This window comes from Haliaeetus albicilla, chromosome 16, assembly GCF_947461875.1.
Source record: "Haliaeetus albicilla chromosome 16, bHalAlb1.1, whole genome shotgun sequence".
Lineage (NCBI taxonomy): Eukaryota > Metazoa > Chordata > Aves > Accipitriformes > Accipitridae > Haliaeetus > Haliaeetus albicilla.
The window spans coordinates 31,279,673-31,297,616 of NC_091498.1; the positions used below are offsets into that span (position 1 = coordinate 31,279,673).

The following is a 17,944-nucleotide window of genomic DNA, read 5'->3' on the forward strand; positions in this document are numbered from 1 at the left end:
CGGGGGAAGGGACGTTGCCCATCCTCGGGCTGCACCGGGGACACGCTGAGCTGCTCGGTACAGCTGCCCCCCCCGCACTGCCCCACAGGCACATCTGGGGCTGGTGCTCCTCCTGTCCTGATGAGTGTGACCCCCACCACCCCCCACGACCCCCACCACACCCCACACCCACCCTACCACGTCCCACACCCCCCATTCAGCCCCCCCACCTCCCACCCCACCCCCAGGCTCCAGTGTTTCCCTATGGGCTGCTCACCCCCGGGCCACCCCCAGAAGGTTTGGGGGGGCTGTTTTTGGGGGAGACCCCCACTCCGCAGAGGTTCATCGCCGGTACCCCAGCCCCTTGCAAACCTCCCCCCCCCTCGCCCCCGCGAGCGGCCAGAGAGGAACGAGAGGCGGCGGATGGAGCCAGCGGCGTTTATTGGGGCGGGAGGACCGGGGCCGGGGCCGGGGCCGGGGCCGGGGCCGGGGCCGGGACCGGGACCGGGGCCGGGGCCGGGGCCGGGACCGGGGCCGGGCAGGGAAGGGCAGAACAGCCCCGGCGGGAGGAGCAGAGGCTTTGCCGGTGTTTCCCGCAGGCAGCCCCCGAACCGGGGCCGGGGGAAGGGGCGGGGGGGGGGGGGTGCAGGAGCGGGGCTGTCGGGCAGCGGCCGCCGGAGCCCCCGCTACCGAGCCCCGGAGAGCCGCTTCCCCCGGGGCCGGGGCGCACCCCGGGAGGGGTTTTGGAGGTCTCCCATCTCCTCTTCCCTCGCTGGAGGGCAGCAAAGCCCAGCGGGACGCGCTCCGAGCCGGGGAGCGGCAGCTCGGGCGGGTGCCCTGCGGGAAGGAGCGGGGGGCGGGCGGGGATGGGACGGGATGGGACGGGATGGGATGGGGAAGGAGATGGGATGGGGATGGGATTGGGTTGGGATGAGATTGGGGATGGGATGGGGATGGGATTGAGTTGGGGATGGGATTGGGTTGGGATGAGATTTGGCTGGGATGGGGATGGGATTGGGTTGGGAATGGGACGGGGATGGGAATGGGTTGGGGATGGGATGGGGATGGGAATGGGAATGAGTTGGGGATGGGATTGAGTGGGGATGGGGATGGGGTTGAGTTGGGGTGGGGATGGGATTGGGTCAGGGATGAGAACAAGCTGGGATCAAGACGGGATGGGTTAAGGGAGGGGATGCGTCTCGACACACAGCTGTAGGAAAGTGATCTCGCAGGCCCGGCTGGGAGCAAGGGCAGGCAGCTGAGCATGAAGCCAGGGTGGGTAGCAAAGCTGGTGTGAACACAGTGGCCTCTTAGCTGGAGATCGTGGTGACCCCCGTTTCTTCAAAGACCTTCCGGAAGGCATCCTGGAGGGACACCAAGGAGCAGTGCCTCCGGCAGCTCCCCACCAAGAAGTAGATGAAGGGGTTGATGCTGCTGTTGATGCAGGCGAGCAGGAACACAACCTGGGAGAGCACAATGGTGTAGCTGAACTGCTGCAGGAAATTCCAGACGCTGAGGGGAACCCCAAAGATGAGAAAGAAGAGGACGGTGAGGAAGATAACGATGTAGAGCCTCCGGGGCTGACGTCGCTTGGAGCCACACAGGACCTTAATGAAGAGGATCACGTTGGAAATGACCATGGGTGGGGCAAAAATAAGGAAGTTGAGGACGTACATGGAGATGAGAGCCAGCCGGCAGTGCTCATGCTCGTGCAACAGGCAGAGAGAAGTCACTGCAGCAATGACAGCGATGGAGAGGGCCCAGAGCAGGGCACACGCCACGGTCGACAAGCGCTGGGGGCGGCGGCAGCGGTACCAGAGCGGGCAGAGGATGGACACGCACCTCTCGATGCTGATGGCCGTCAGGAGGTACAGGCCCATGTTGTAGGAGAAGAGCGAGAGCAGGAAAAGCGACCTCAGGTACATCAAGGACACAACAGCGGCGCAGAAGACATTCTCCATCATGTAGAGGAGGGATGAGGTGACCATGAAGAGGAGGAAGGTGAAGTCGGCGACGGCCAGGTTGAGGATGTAGACAGTGATGGGATTCCTGCGGATGCGGAAGCCGAGGAACCAGAGGACGGCCCCGTTCCCCACCAGCCCGCAGAGGCAGATGAGCAGCGTGACCATGTCTACGGCCACGTCGGTGACATCTATCCTGCACGGGTCTTCTCCATCGGTCTCCGGCACAGGTGATGTGGGAGGTGGGGATGTCTGGTTCAGCTCCATGACGGGAGGTGGGACGTGGTCCCCAGCTGCGGTCAGAGCGGACGGGGAGTGAGTGGGACCCCGAAGGATGTGTCAGGGAGAGGGGTCCTGCTGGTGTGGCACACCAGGGCTGGGGACAGGGGGGTGACGGGAGGGCTGGGGAGGTGGCTGCCTCACCAGTGATGGGCTGGGGGGGGGGCGCAGGCGACCCGAGGGAGGATGCACATGGGAGCAGTGAGAGGGGCTGTGGGGAGCCCCGGGGAGACGCGAGCAGCTCCCCAGGCTGGGCTCCGATCCCGACCCCCTACCTTTCCAGGCAGCAGCCCGGGGCCGACCTGCCCACGCGTCCGAGCACGGCACACTCCCTCCCTCTGGCTCTCCTTGCCACGATCTTCTCAGATGAGGAGAACTGGGGTCTCCGCGTCCTCAGAAGACCCGAGCAACCCGTCTTGCCTCCAAATAACGCTGGTCTTTTGGGCGTTTCTGCAAGATCACAGGTCAGGTGGTAAGAGAGCACTGGGCAATTTCAGAGACACAGGCTGCATCACAGAGCCTCTTCTGTCAAATTTCTGTTGGTCTTGCGGGAAAGGAAATGTTTTGTCCGAGAGAATGCCCCAGAGGATGAATACTGCAGCAGCTACATCTTGCTGTGAAGAATCTTGATGCTTTTAAGATTCAACCTGATATCTCATTAGACTGGTAATTACCACCTTTCTAATTGTTTTATTGTGCTCCAGTTCCCCCCCCTCCACCCTGCCCTAATGCTGGCATCCTTCTGAGATTGTTCATTACTGTGTGCATTTCCCTTCCAGCCTCCCGGCATGTGAATCGCCGCTGTCTCTCCTCCATCTTTTCCGTCCATCAGGCCTGGGTGGCAATTTGGTGTTCAAGCCATCAGTTCAGACTTACCCCAGCTGGTCTGGGGGCTGCAGTGCCCTCCTGGACTGGCTGGTACGCACGAAGGGAGCCGGGGGGGGGGGGGCCCGGCAGCAGGACAGCAGATGAGCCAGCCATAGGGCTGGGGGGAATGGCAGGGAACAGCACACATGATCCCCCCTGTCCCTCCTTGCACCCCTAAACCAGAAGCACCTGGTCACCCCTGCCGAAGCCTTGGTGTGGTAGAGGAGGGCACCGGCAGAGGGGAGGGGGTCTTGGGGACCTCTAAGTTGGGATGTGGGGGACATGGTCTCTTTTTCCTCCCCAGAGTGGCACCAGCTAACCTCCGTGTCCCCTCCAGCCGCTAGGCCCCCCCTTGCTAGTGGGGCAACACGGCCGGATGGTGGGCAAAGCACCACCCAGCGCCGGGTGCCATCTGCTCCTCCAGCAAGGGCAGAAAGCTGCTTTTTCTGCTCATTAAGGCAGCTAATTACTGCTAGGACTACTAACACCCCTGCCTGGGTGGCTGGTGCACCCATGGCAGGGCTGGGGGAGCCAGCAGGAGGGGGAACCCCCGCACAGGGCTCCCTGAGCTCGGCCACCACCCAGAAACGCTCCATGTCCCAAATCCCTCGTGTCCGAGCATCCTCTTACCTCCCACCTCCCAGAGTGGGGTCATGGGCGTCCCCGTCCCAGGGGAGGTGGGCAAGAATCGCTGTGGGTAATACGGGGTGGTCAGCGTGGGGTCCACACACAGCACAGTCTGGATCCCTGGGAACAGCACCGGGTTGGCATGTCCCCGACCAAAGCGGGGTATTGCAGCCCGTCCCCACCAGCATGCTGGGGGTCACCGGGAAAAGACCGTGGGCCAGGGGCTGCCCACACCAGCCGGGTCCCGCTGGGTCGGGTGCCAGGGACAGAAATTCCCAGCAGGGAACGGCAAAGCACGGCACGGCCGGGCAGGGCCGGGCACGGCACATCGCCCGGTGTGACGGAAAGGGTGGCACTGGCGGGGGGGCCGGGGCTGTGAGTCACCCCCCCACACCCCGTGCCTCCCTCCACCCTGGACTTTGCCTCCTGCGGATGCTGGGAGCAATAAAACCTGGGCTCCGGCGGGGGCCGGGGTGTCGGGGAGGGCCCCCACCTGCAGCAGGCACTCGGTGGTCGGCGGGCACACGCGTGTGTTTGCACGCACGAGGATGGGAGCTGCGGGCGTGCAAGGGGGAGCTGTGCCAGCACGCGTGTGCGCATTACATGCCCGTGCGAGAGAGAACCTGCATGGATGCCTGCAAGGAAGAAGCGGGCGTGCGAGCGGGGGCTGCGCGTGCAAGGGAGCCGCACACGTGGGACGGAGTCACACATGCGCGTGCAACAGGGAGCCGTGCCCGTGCCACGGGCAGGCATGAGAAGGGGCATTGCACGCGCAGGTGGGAGGCAGAAGCGAGAACCCGCACAGCGGAAAGGTCCGGGACACGCACGGAGAGCAGCCCAGCCATGCGTGCAAGGCGTCGTGTGCATGCGAGCGTGCCCATAGGTGTGTGGGCACCCTGCCCGCCTGCCGGCGGTGCCCCGGCCGTCACCATCACCTGCGTGGCCCCAGCCCCGAGTGACGCCGCGGGCGGACCCGGTGGGTGGGTGGGTGGGTGGATGGGGGCCGTACCCTGGACCGGGCGGGTGCCTCCTGCCGCCCTGTCCCCATCCCCGTCCCCGCCGAGGCCAGGCGGGTTTCGTGGCCTCACCGGCCGCCCCCATGCAGCAGGAGCGTGGCGGGGGGCAAAGCGCGTCACCCCCCCCCGAGACCGAGGTGAAGGCTGTCGTCGTGGGGGACGGGGGCTGCGGGAAGACGACTTTGCTGGTGGCCTTCGCCAGGGGGGATTTCCCCAAGGTACCGGGCTCCCCATCCGCTGGGATCTCAGCCACGGTGGGATCCGGTCCACGGGTGGGGTCCCCGTCCCCGAGGGGGTGCCCACGCAGACGTGCCGTGGCCAGGGGAGGCCCCCCCAGGAGCGGTGGCAGGGGCGAAGGGCGGCAGAGGCGGGGGGGACGAGGCAGGCACGGCGGCGGCAGCGGGGTCGTTTGCAGCAGGACGGGGGGCTGGGGGGGCCTGGGGAAGGGGGTGGCATGGTTTGGGGCTGATGGGGGTCCAGGGCGGTGCTCCCCCCACTCCTCGGTGGGGGGACGGGCACCTCTGCCTCGCCTGGGGGGGGTCACAGGACGGGGAGCGGGGTCTGTCCCACGGCAAGGGCACGTAGGGGACCTGGGGGGGGAGCGAGGGTAGCCCACAGAGACCCCAGAACTTCTCTCCCGGGCCCCCCTGGGTCCCACCGGGGCATCCCACCTGCCCGAGGCTCGGTGCTGCCTTGGGCTGAGGGGGGGCCACAGTCCCAGGGCTGTGGGGGACAAGGAGGCACCACCATCCTCTGCCCCCACATTTCCCTCTCCCGACCCTGGCTACCTCCCCATGCCCTGTCCTGTGCACACACCCCCGTGGGGGTCCACTCTGCCGCTGCCCCCCCCACCACCCACTGCCCACGGGCAGGTGGGACCTGTCCTCACCCCGTGTCCCCCCCCGTCCCCTGCCAGGTCTACGTCCCCACTGTGTTCGAGAAGTACACGGCCTCCCTCCAGGTCGGTGGCAAGCCCGTGAAGATCCACCTCTGGGACACGGCAGGTGGGACAGGAGGGGAGGGGGCAGGCAGTCGTGCCCCCCCCCCCCCAGCCTGTGGGTTTGGGGGGTGTCCCACACCCGTGGGTCATACCTTAAAGGGGTGTCCCCATGCAGATGGAAGGGGGGGATTAACCCACAGCCGGCCAGCCGCCAGTCCCCAAGGATGTCACTCTCAGCAGTGCTGCCTTTCTGTCCCCAGAGCCCCAGGGTGCCCCCAGGGTAGGGGGGGACCCAGCCCAGTAGGGAACTGGTGCGTAATGGTCTGCTTCTCCACCCGGCAGGACAGGAAGACTATGACAGGCTTCGCCCGCTGTCCTACTCGGATGCCAACGTTGTCCTCATCTGCTTTGACGTCACCGACCCCAACAGCTACGAAAACATCCTAACGAAGGTAACGCAGCCCCCGGGAGGGGACACGCTCCCACCCCGCGTGTCCTCCCCGTGGGAGGAGCTGGGACTGCTGCCCGTCCCATGTCCCCATCCCCTGGGTGACACGTGTGTCTCCTTCCCCCCCCCCCTCCACCAGTGGTACCCAGAGGTGAACCACTTCTGCAAGGGCATCCCAGTGCTGCTGGTGGGCTGCAAAACCGACCTGCGGCAGGACCGGGCTGTGCTGCGCAAGCTGCAGGAGAGACACTTGGAACACATCACCTACCAGCAGGCGAGTGCCAACCCCCCCCGGACAGGTCGGGGATGTCACCCCAGCACAGGGCGGTGGGGGAGCCGGGGGTCTCCCAGAGTGGGGGTCTGACCCCAGGGCTCCCCACAGGGAGAGGCCATGGCCCGGCAGGTCCACGCCGTGTCCTACTTGGAGTGCTCGGCCAGGTACCAGGAGAACGTCGGGGACATCTTCGCGGAGGCCTGCAGTGCCGCCATCAGTGCCGCCCGCCGAAACCAGCGCAGGAGGCGACCCAGGAGGGGCTGTGTGCTCTGCTGAGCCCCCCCACCCCTGGCATAGCCCCCCGGGACCTGCTGCTGTCCCCCCGTGCCGGGCTCAGGACAGCATCTCGGTTCCCAGCCACCGCCGGACCTCCACCGCCACCGCTGCCACCGCTGCCACGCTCCTGCCCCCCCCAAACCAGCCCTGTGGGGCTGGCACTGCCAGTCGCTGTGGGGTGCCAGCAGGAAAGCACCCCCCCGGGCACAAAGATACTGTCCCACTGGGGAACCCAGCGTTGGAGCATCCTCTGCACCGAGCTGTGCAGGCAGATGGGGTCTGGGAGCAGAGAACTGATATTTTTGGGGGGGGGGGGGGGGGGGTCCCCTTCCTGCTGGCAGGCCAGCGAGGGAGGGGTGACACGGGGTGATTTCGGTGCAGTTCTGCCATTAAAGCTCAACACTCGTCAGCGTGGCACAGTCCCTGCGAGCAGGAGCAGCCCCGGCACGGCGTCGGGGAGACGGGGTCCTGCCATGGACCTGCTGTGGCCGGGCGGCCTCTGGGAATGAGCCCCCTCCTGCTTTTTGGCTGGGGCACGCATATGCATGTATATAGGTGTGTGTGCATGTGTGCTGCGTGTGTATGCGTGTGCTGCATATGTATGGGGGGTGTGCTGCATGTATATAGGCGTGTATGCATGTGTGCTGTATGTATACAGGCATGTATGTGTGTGTGCTGCACGTATATAGGTGTACGCGTGTGCTGCATGTATATAGGGGTGTATGGGGGTGTGCTGCGTGTGTATGTGTGTATGCTGTGTGTTTATAGGTGCGTGTGCTGCATATATATAGGCGTGTATGCGTGTGTGCTACATGTGTATAGGTGTGTCTGCTTGTATGTTGTGTATGTGTGTGTGCTGCATGTATATGGGGTGTATGAGGGTGTGCTGTGTGTATATAGGGGGTGTGAGTGTGTGCTGTGTGTGTATATAGGTGTGTATGTGTGTGTGCTGTGCGTATATAGGTGTGTATAGGGGTGTGCTGTGTGTGTATAGGTGCGTACGTATGTGCTGCATGTATATAGGTGTGTATGTGTGTGCTGCACGTGTATAGGTGTGTATGTGGGTGTGTTGCACGTATATAGGTGTGTATGGGGGCGTACTGTGTGTATACGGGGCGGGTGCTGCATGTATATAGGGGTGTATGGGGGTGTGCTGTGTGTGTACAGGCATGTGCCACGTGTGTATAGGCGTGTGCCACGTGTGTACAGGCGTGCGTTATGTACCTCCGTAAGGGTTGTGCACATGCCCCTCTCCCTGCGTTGCCATGTCTGCAGGTACATACATGCACACGCGTGTACCTGCGTGGGCGCCGGTGCGCGCACGCACAGGTGCGCGTCCACCCGTCGGGAGACTCACGCACACGCGTGTCCCCGTGCCTACGCCTCTCGATGCCCGCACGCGTGACCGCAGCCGTGTGCCGGGCTGCGGGCGGGGGTGAAGCCCGGGCGGACACAAGTGCCCACGGGGCTGCGTGGGGAGGGAACGACCCCGGCCCCCCCTCGCCGCCCCCACGGAGCATGCGCGGGGTGGGCGGAGGGGAGGAGGTGGGACCCGCGGGGGCGGGGCCAACGGAGGGGGGCGGGGCCAGCGCTTAAGTCGCGCGTGCGCGCTCGCTCCCGCTCCGGCGGGGCGGGGCGAGTGAGGTGCGTGCGCGCGCCCGCGCGGTGCCCCGGCGCCGAAGCGGGTCGGGGGCGGGAGGGGAGGGGAGGAAAGCCGGCGCATGCGCGCAGAGGGCGGCGGGGGAGGCGGCGGGGGGGGTCAGGGGAGGTTGCGGGCGGCGCAGGCGCAGTGCGGCGGCCGAGTCAGTGTGTATGTGAGACTCTGACGGGTTCAAAATGGCGGCGGCGGCTCCTGTGTGAGGAGGGGAACCGCGTCCCGGCCGGGGGGCGGCGGGTCGGCGGCGGTCGCGGTCGGCGGCGGGGCACGGCGCAGCGGGTGGCGGCTGGGCGGCGAGGCCGGCGGCGGTCCGGCACCCGGCGGCGGGGGGGTGCGGCGGGGCGCGGCGGCGGTGGCGGTGGCGGCGGGGGGACGCGGCGCCGGGCGGACGCGGCGCCGGGCCGGGGAGCGGGGCCCGCGGGAGCGGGCAGCGGCCCGGGGCGGCCGGCGGGGCTGTCAGCGCCCGCTCGCCGCGGCGGCTGCGCCGGGGACGGCGGGGCGCGGGGGGGGGAGGCGGCGGCGGCGGCGACGGGGCCGGGGGGGCGCGGGGCGGCGCGGCCGGCGGGCCGGGCCCGGGCCCGGGGCGCGATCGCTGCCTGACCCGGGGGTTTCTCCTCCGTTTCTTCTGTTTCTCCCCGTCTCGGCGGTAGAAGAGGACAAAGGCGCAGGAGAGACCTGGTGAGCCACTCGCTGGGGGCGGGGGGGGGGGGGGGGGGCCGGCGCCGGCCCGCCGCCCCCGGTCGACCCCTAAGTTTTCGCAAGTCCCCGGAGAGGGGCCCGGCGGCGGGCACCGGCCGCCGCCCCCGCTGGGTCGTACCGCGGGCGACGGGGCCGCTGCCCCGGCCGGGAGGGAGCGGGTGGGTCTCCCCTTCCTGGTGGCCCCCGGGAGGCCGGGCTGGGAAGTTGGTGGGCAGGGGGCGGCGGGAGGGTGGGGGGGGTTCCCGGCACCGGAGGGTGCCGGCTGACAGCTCCCGGGGGACTGACGTCCTGAGCGCCGTCCCAGGGCTTCCCCCTCCGCCGCTTTGTTTGGCCGGACCGGGGCTGCCTCCCTCCTGACCCGGGACCGGGGCGGGGGGGGGGGTGGGGAGAGAAGGCGAGAGCTGCGGCGGCGGAGCCGGCCCGGGACGGGCCTCCCCCCGCCGGGGTGGGATGGGGCCGGGGGCTGGCGGAGCCGCGCCGGGCTGGAGGTTTGCCCCGCGCTGTGACAGCGGGGTGTTGCGAGCGGGTTGGCTTGGCTGGTGTGTTGCACTTCGGTTGTCCGGGTGTTTATAAACAAGAGTTTAGTAAGTGTAGGGAAACTGCTTAGGCTGCCTTAGCCGAGCTGGGAAGCCCGGTCCTGAGCGGTACGGGCGGCAGGGACGGGGGAGATGCTAGCAGGACTTGGAACGCTCTGCTGTCAAACCGTGCTCAGAGGGTCGGGGAAGAGCAGGATGAAACAAGCTCTCTCCACGCTATGGTAGCGGTTCTGTAACACTACACGGGGTGGCAGATTCCTTCCCCGAAGGTCTGGCTTAGGCATAGTCATGGGGATTAAGAGCTGCAATATACCTAGGCTTTGGCTTCTTTCTGTTCCTTTAAAAAAAAAAAAAAGTTTAGGTGCCATCTGACGCCTTGGGAGGTTTTCCCATGTTATTGCGTGGTGTCACAAGGTGGCAGATTTTTGAGATCAGCATGTAGGTCTCATCAGAGTGGAGTTAGTCCCCTACCTGCAGCCATGCTCAAGCGCTGTATGTAGGAGAGATCCCATATGCCTTCCCTGTTCATGGGAGATGTTCTGTACCTGTGTAGCTTCTCCTGAGTGCCACAGTACAGGATATCCAGAGGACGGCAGTCGTGTTGTTCGGAGGAGTTGGTTCTCTAATGCGTAATCTTGTACTCTGGGGAAACCAGACTGCTCCCCCACTGCCATCAAGCGTTTGACAGCAGCTTGCCTGTGTATCATATCCCAGTGTGGGCCAACTGAGCTGCCATTTGTGCTGGTAGTAGTGCAGAGTGGAGGCCTTTTCCTGATCCGAGACCTGCAGCTTATGTTGTGTTACAGAACAGCTGGTAAAGTCATTTACCCTAAGTCATGCCTAAAGTTAGAATAGGAGCGTTTAAAGTTGAGGTAGGCTCATCCACTGTGTTCACTTAGCCCTGCACAGTGGTGTGGAATCAGTCTCAAAATGAGCAAACAAATGAGGGGTGTAGGCGTCTCATGTCCATTTGCCCTGCTTCACTATTTCCCTCTGACTTCAAAGGAGGAAGAGGAGGAAGACAGCAGTCCTGGAGTGTCCTTCTCGCTCTCTTCAGAAGAGTCGGAGATGGAGCCTGAGGAAGAAAGGATCCGTTACAGCCAAAGACTGGTCAGTATTGGCCCTAAACAACCCTATTCTGTTTTTGGTTCTGTTGCAACTGAAGAAAGAAAAGACTTTTACTGGCAACAGGTTTAAACAACCAAAAAAGTGTTGTGGTGGATCGCTGCAGCCTGCCTAGAGGTATTATCTCAGCTGGCAGAGGGTTAGATGGCTTTGTGGGTCCTGTTTGTGTCACAGAGTCTGCCCGAATGGAGGGCACTTGGTTACTGAACTCTGGAAGAGGGGAGGGTTGGAGGCTGAGACTGGGTAAGATGCTTTGCGAAGCTGCTGGGTAGAAGTATGAAATGAGTGTTGGTGTAGTTTCTGGCACAGCAGGTTTTTTCCATGCGTTTGTAACAAGCAGAGAAGCTGAAATAGTGTGTGTTACCATTACGTTGGCCTGGCCTTGATTTGAGCGTGCTGCGAAATCTGAGAAAACCAGCTTCAACTTCAAGCTCAAATTTACTTGTGCCTGTGCACATGTGCACGTGTCTTCTCCTGGTGTTTCCTTTCGGAGGGAGCTGTTCCAAAAGTCAGATCCTAGTTAGCTCCTGTCAGGAGCTCTGGCTTGTCTGATGCTTGCACTGCTGTTCAGTGGACTGCCTGAAGCTGCTGGTGTCTGTGAGTTGGGCCATAACTGTGAGCAGTTTAGGAGCTGCTGCTCTGAGAGTCTGAAGTGATATTACCAGAGATCCTGGGGAAGGAGGGAAGCTGCTGTGTCTCCTGCAGGCCAGTTTCAGGTTGTTCTGAGGCAATTGTAAAGCCCCTGGGAAGGGCAAGTGTCAGTTCTGTGATAGCTGAAGCTGTGATGGAATTCATCTCTGAGTCATGATAGTACATGTACCCTCACCTTCAAGGTGCTGTCTGTAAAGGTAAATCCTTATCCTTCAATACTCTGAAATCATTTGGTGTGAGGCGGTGTGGTACTTGGCATTAAGATTTGCCCTCGAGACCAAGCACTTCTTGTTGTTCCTTTGTTGCTGCTGGGTGCCTGGCCATTGAAAGGGTGCTGGAGAGTTGTAGCCAGCACAGGCCTTGTAGGTGGCCTAGGGACAAAAATTCTCTAGTGATGGTAGAAACGGTTATTCCAGCACAGGCCCCTGTTGAGGGGAGGATTCTGCATAGGCTGTGGTTTGTCCAAACACCTGGTTTACTGAAGGTGTATTCCTCTTCTGGTGCTGCTTGGTGTCTATTGCATGTTTACTTTTTGCGGAGAGGACTGTCATGCTAGATGATTCGGTGACAGGCATCTATACTTTTATAGTCAGCTGCCTTAGCCCACTTTGGGAACCTGAAGTGACTCTGATTTAAAGTGGTTTTTAATCTCTTTCTCTTTTTTGAGAGGGTGCTTGCAAAAAAAACAAAAACAAACTGTAATACATCTGTCAGCCCATCAAGATTGCTTGTTTTTATCCCAAGTGGTGGATGCTCTCATTTGGCAATGCTGCCAAAAGCAGCTGTCCCACCTCCTCCCTCATCCTGATGCGCTTGTTCCCACAACTGTGCGGCATGCAGCTTGAGGTGCTGGTTTGACTGAGGAGTGACTATTTCTATAGCCAGCAGTCAGGGTGGCAGGATAGCTTCTCTTGGAGGCAATGTCAGCTTCAGATTTTGGTGAAACTATGATCTTAGCTACATTTTGACCAGAAGTAACCCAAAATGGCTGGATAAAGACGTGGCAGATGAAGGGGACTAGCAGCCAGAAACTTACCGGTTTTAAAATGCTCGTAATCTCACAAGTAAAAATCGTTCAGAAGAGTTGCTGTCCTAGTGTAGGTGGCCTGGACTCCAGCAGAATGTGCTAAGCTGGATAAATGGCTGCACACTGATGAGCTACATGCTTAAGGGGCTTGGGAAGGCACATGGGCAGCAAGCGGAGGATGAGGCTCACCTAGGCTTCTGTGGCCACATGTGCATGTTGTCTCTGCTGGCCTGCAGCTGAGAGGAGGAGGCATGACCCCTGTGCGGTAGGTGAGGCTTAGTTCATGCCTCCTGTTTTGCTTTTCCTGGGAACTTCCAGCTCGTTACGCTCTCTTGCTGTGTCAGTGATGCTCCCTTGTTGAAGGACCTTTAAAAGATGATTTTTTTTTTTTGAGGTGCATGCTTTGAAATGTGGGGAGCTGTTCTCTTAGCTAGTGTTTCTGGCCCTTGCAGAACAAGGTATCATGGATGAATTATCCAGGAAAAAAAAAGTGCTGAATATGACTTATCTGAATATCCTACTCCTCTGTATGCCTTGGTCTTGGGAGTTGTTTTTAATATCCCTACATCAAAAGTTCTAGGTAGGGAAACAGGTAGTTGGTAGTACAGTATGTTTCTGCTGCTGTAAGCTGTGTTTCTCGTGTGTGACTGGGGATCAATGTGGCTTTGATAGCAAAAGAATAAATATATTATAAAATAAAAATAATAATCCAAGTGGGATAGTAGTCCTACCAGCCAAACAACCTTGGCCAGGGTAGTTTATAGTGGTGAAGGAGCTGAATTTATTGCATGGGCAAGTAGCATGGTTTGATGGTACCAGTGGCCTGAGATGGCAAAAGAAGCTTGCTATCTGGTGTGTCAGGGTAACTACACCATCTTTTGATTGACTGGTTTCCATCAGGATGTAGAGTAAGTCTTGAGCGGTTTGTGTTATTTCATTTAGTGAGCAATACTGTTGCCTTCCTTTGGTTTGACAAAAATCTGATCTATGTATGTTTTCGGAATGGATTTACCAGTATTGGTGAAAGATCTGGGTTTTGAGGAGAAATTAATCTCTGCTTCAGTTGTAGTCGCACTCCTACAAGAATTCTCTGCCTGTTCACACATCCCTGCGTAATGACACTTACATTAGGTGGGTTGCACTGCTCTTAACTGTGCTTGCTTCCTAGTTCAGGCCCTACATCCATGACTCCCAAGATTATAAAGGCCTGGGTGAGTTGGTCTGGACACAGGGCTATCATTAGGAGGATGTCTTGCACCCGTCTGAAACAAACTGTGGAAAAAGAAAGAACCTCTTAAACTTGTGTCCCAGCAAGCTCTGAGAGGCTGATACAGGTAGGGGAAGGCAGCCTGTGGAAGACGCTGTGTGAGCAGGGAGAGCATGCACAACAGCAAGTTAAGGGATCTCCGTGTTCCTCCCACAGAGATTCAGCTGGGCCTCCCTGCACCATGAGCAGCGGAGGATGGAACTTGTCAGGCACTACGGAGTAGTTTTCCACTAGGTCTGCATATGTGTTTCTGCTCCTCAGCTCTGTAACGAGGCAGTGCTTTGGGGATTGGTTCGAGGTCCCAGCTTTATAAGCTGTAGATGCATGTTTTGCAGGCCCTTAATTGAGGAGCTAAAATGCTCTATTGTATCCTGCGCCCTGAGTGACAGTCCAGCCCTGGCACTGACAATGCGATGGTCCTTCTCTGAGACTTGGAAGTCTTCCGCTGACTGTCACTGGGTGGTCGCACCCAGCCAATATCACACCAAGCTGTTCAGCTCCCCACAAGGAGGTCAAGGGCACGCTGGCACCTGGAGCCTGGACTTCTTAAAGGCAGGAGCAGCAACGTGAGCAGCTCTGGTTATGGACTAACAGCTCTGGAGAAAAAGAAGTCCAGTTGGCCTGGTGCTGTGATGCTCAGATACTCTGCCTGGTTCAGGCTGTCCAGCAGTTTCCTCACAGAGTACATTGTCTGCCTTGTACCGTCTCAGCACTCACCAGGACCTCCATGAGGTGATCTGAGACAGGAGAAACTGTTGCATGTATGCAACTTAAATTTTTTGGTAAGGTTAGATCTGTGTTAGGTCATCGAGTGCAAGGAGGGCAGCAGGGAAGGAATCTCCTGGTGTTGCTCGGGGAGCTGTTCAGCAAACCAGCCAGTACATCTCTGGAAACTGCTGCCGCAGGGGCTGTTTGACCCAGTGCTCTCTAAAAGATGTGCTTGGCGTGCTCAAGGCGAGGCGCGCCTGCCTCGCTGTTGCAGCACTGAGTACCTGCGTGGTGCTCCACTGAGGAGGGGTTTCTCTCTTACTCCAGTCTTCGCTGCACACAAAGCCACTTTACCTGTTCAGATCTGTGGAGCTGCTGAAGGGCTCCTCAGCGGGATGCAGGGCTGGTGTCTGCCTGTTCTTCTGCAGGGGAGTCATTCAGTATTCCTGGGTGCTGGAAGTGTGAGGAAATCTCGCCTTCTGCTTGCTCCGGGGCTAATTTTGCCAGGCCTTTACTGTGAGCTAAGGCTAGCAAGACTCCGTGAATTAGGAGTTGATTAGCACGTCACTGAAGTGATGCCATACACTTTCTGTGATAACACTCAGGGTGAGGAATGAAGGGCAGCAGTGTTGGATCACTTCAGAAGGGCTCGGAGGAGCATAGTGGGTGAGTGCCATTACCCTAAGGACAAATCCTGCCTGTCACGGTCTCTCTGCTGGTGTCAAGTCAGCAGTCTCTATCTCAGGGTGTGGTTCCAAGTTAGGATTGCCAGTGTGGCAGAGCTGGTTTAAGAAGTTTTCTCCCTCCCTCTGTTAGTGCCTCAGGAGATGATGCCCCTGAGCTGAATGCTGCTTCAGGGAATTGTGGATCATGCCCTTAGATGAAAGTTGGCAAGGGGGTAGGGGAGGCATCTAATCAGAATTGTTGTCTGTGCTGGGCTAGTGAGCTCACTGTCCCACCAGCAAACCTGATGAGACTGAAGAGGTGGCAATCTGAGATGGGGAGACAGGGTGGGGTAGCAACCTCTTAAACTGGCTCTGCTGCTGGAGAGAGCCTGCGGTGGAGCTGCACCCCGCCTCGGGGTGGTGGGTGCTCTTTGGGGCTCCTGCTGAAGGTATTGCAGTGCCTGGGCCCCGAGTGACCATCCCTGGCTGGGTAAAGTGGCATCCTTGGTTTTTTTGGAGATTGTTGTGACACCCATGAAGGGAAATGGGCCTGTGGAGGAGGAGTCCCACCTGCTGTTAAGTGCTCTGGGTGCTCAAGAATATGGGAGATGAGGGGGGAGCCAGAGTGAAATGCTGTCTCTCCCACTGCTTGGGGCAGTCTGTGTCCTGCCTTAGTACTGCCCTGCCCTGCCCTCTGGTCAGATACTCAAGTGAAATTTGAGAGGAGGCCTCTGCCTGTCCCTACCAGCCAAAAACTGAGGCCTCTCCTGTAAACAGCAGTTAGCAAACCTGTCCTTACATGTTGGTGTCCACACTATCCCCTGGGTGAGAGTACACATGAGCTTTACAGTATGTGGAGTCATCAGCTGAGGGATGAAGCTTGGGGAGCGTGGAGGAAAAGGTTTCTCTTGCAGCTGCGTGTACTGTAGTGTGGAGTGGCACAAGCATGCTCAGGTGTGCACTGCCTGTGCTTGAGGGATGGCAAGGCTGGCGCTGACAGGTGCTCAGAGTCACGTTTGCTCTAATCTTGTGGTTTCCAAGTTCATATTGGTGGTACCAAATCCTTTCTGCAGGATGGGGTGATGTCAAATGCAGGACACAACGCACGGGGCCAGGAAGGCCCATGCATGTTAGCATTCACGTGACACTCGTGACAAAGTTCCAGCCCTTTTCCTCACACCGCCAAGGGGATAGATGGCCTCAAAGCTGTGAGAGGGAGGTTTGCTTATGTCTGGTTAGATAGCAAAGAGGAGGACACAGCTGCCTGCCCTCCCTGTGTTGGTCAAGCAGCTGCTGTTGCTCTATCTTGAATGGCTCACACTATCCCAACAGCGGGATGCAAGGAGCAGTGTCTTACCATCAGGTTCATCCTGACTTCTTGTTTGTACTCCTTGTAATGCTGCTCACTACCAGGTAATGATCCCTTGCAGTTGCTGGTGTTTGTCATCCTCAGATCTTGGTGTGCTTGACAGAGGCCAGTCCTGCTGGATACTGGCTTTCCCAGAGCTGGTCCTGTTGGCTTGGGACTTTAACGTGTGAGCTGGGGTGAGCCTACCAGCATAGTTCCTGTGGGTAGTGGAGCATGGGACTAGCCACATGCACTTGGGTGAGAGTCTGGGTGGTTGTACGACACCCCCCGTTTGAAATTTGACACTGGCAATCTCTTACCCTGTCAAGCAATGCTCCCTCCTGTTGCCTGAAAGGGCTCAGAGTTTGTCTGCTATGTGCCCTATGTGAAACCCTGTCTGGCCAAATGTCGCTGGTCTGCTGGACACACCTTGATTTCCTAGTCTAGACAGGACCTGTGTGAGTAGGGTAATTAATCTCTCCCACATGCCTCTGCCTCAAACTGAAGACACTACAAATGAGTCATTCCAAATGACCCAGGTGTAATAATTGAGCTCTAAATAATTTAGGGACTGTTCAGATTTGATCTGGGCAGCTCTTTGGTGGAAGCTAGCAGCAACTGAAGGCTATCCTTGGAAAGCTTTAGAAATCCCTGTGAGCAGTTAGATCCTGAAGGATGCAAGAGTGTGCTGGTCCCTGGGAGGATCCTTCCCTCAAACCAACTGGATGATGTTCAGTGTCAGCAGAGAGGAATGCAGGAGGTAAATACCTCTGCTGGTTTCTTACTGTCCCAAGTCTGAGTGTGTCCTGGAAGCTGCAGTGAGTGAGCAGCCAGACAGCGCAGGAACACTTGAAGTTACTTGTAAATTACTAACAATATTTGCAAGTTGCACCTATGTCTCCTGTTAATAAGCAGGAGTAGGTTTTCACAGGGTTATCCCAGCTGGAGGTGACACTAACAAGTTAGGAGAGCAGGCCCCATGCTTCCAGTACCTTTTTATTGTTGGCTTATTTTGTCAGGACCCACCCAGACAGGGGTGTACAGGTCACTGGGTGGGTTTGGGGGAGAAATGGCACACGTCAGGGAAGTGGTGGTATGCTCAAGAAGGTGGAGAAACAAGGTGGTGCACTAACAGTCCTCTGAAAATGTATGAGGGGAAAGCAATTACTTGTCTTCGGAGTGAGATGTTTGGGGTGTTGCTGATTCCAGAGGAGGAAATGATGGGTGAGCTCTGAGCAGGTAGCCTGAGCTCTGGAAAGCTCGATTTGCTGCCAGAGTTGACTTATTAGTTCACAGACTTTTTTACACAATGCCTGACCTGCTTTTGTTTGGGTTGAAGAGGTTAAAGGCAAGTGGAAAAGGTAGAAGGTGAAGAGAAACATGGCATACCACACTGAATCACTGTGCGTTGTGCAGCTGTGGCAGTGGACTGTGCATCCACAGCATGATCCCGTGGCAGGAGCTGGTTAGGGGTGGCTGCTGCACCGAAGCATGTACCTGTGTGCTCAGAGAACAGGAATTGTCATAGCTGAGCAGGTCTACCTTACTGGATGTCTTGTCCGTAGTTGGCCCTGCTGGAGAGGGAGATGAGAGC

General features: G+C 59.1%; 3 protein-coding genes across 3 annotated transcripts in view; 2 read left to right on the forward strand and 1 right to left on the reverse strand.

The window, feature by feature from the left end:
- Window positions 1–1,072: 1,072 nt before the first annotated feature.
- On the reverse strand, window positions 1,073–2,622 carry LOC104319205 (mas-related G-protein coupled receptor member H-like). Its single transcript, XM_069804191.1, has 2 exons — window positions 2,495–2,622; window positions 1,073–2,233 (listed from the first exon to the last, which is right to left on the reverse strand). The coding sequence occupies exon 2, from the start codon at window positions 2,205–2,207 to the stop codon at window positions 1,290–1,292; it is 918 nt and encodes a 305-aa protein (XP_069660292.1). The 5' UTR covers window positions 2,208–2,233; window positions 2,495–2,622; the 3' UTR covers window positions 1,073–1,289.
- Window positions 2,623–4,289: 1,667 nt separating this feature from the next.
- Window positions 4,290–6,951, forward strand: RHOD (ras homolog family member D). The gene is made up of 5 exons (XM_069804192.1): window positions 4,290–4,947; window positions 5,646–5,733; window positions 6,012–6,121; window positions 6,257–6,395; window positions 6,504–6,951. The coding sequence occupies exons 1-5, from the start codon at window positions 4,813–4,815 to the stop codon at window positions 6,665–6,667; spliced, it is 636 nt and encodes a 211-aa protein (XP_069660293.1). The 5' UTR covers window positions 4,290–4,812; the 3' UTR covers window positions 6,668–6,951.
- Window positions 6,952–8,419: 1,468 nt separating this feature from the next.
- KDM2A (lysine demethylase 2A) overlaps window positions 8,420–17,944 on the forward strand; it is a 52,713-nt gene continuing 43,188 nt past the window's right edge. Inside the window, exons 1-3 of the mRNA XM_069804193.1 lie at window positions 8,420–8,523; window positions 8,975–9,002; window positions 10,565–10,669. Coding sequence (XP_069660294.1) covers window positions 8,504–8,523; window positions 8,975–9,002; window positions 10,565–10,669 — 153 coding nt within the window. The 5' untranslated portion in view covers window positions 8,420–8,503. The remainder of the gene's footprint in view (window positions 8,524–8,974; window positions 9,003–10,564; window positions 10,670–17,944) is intronic.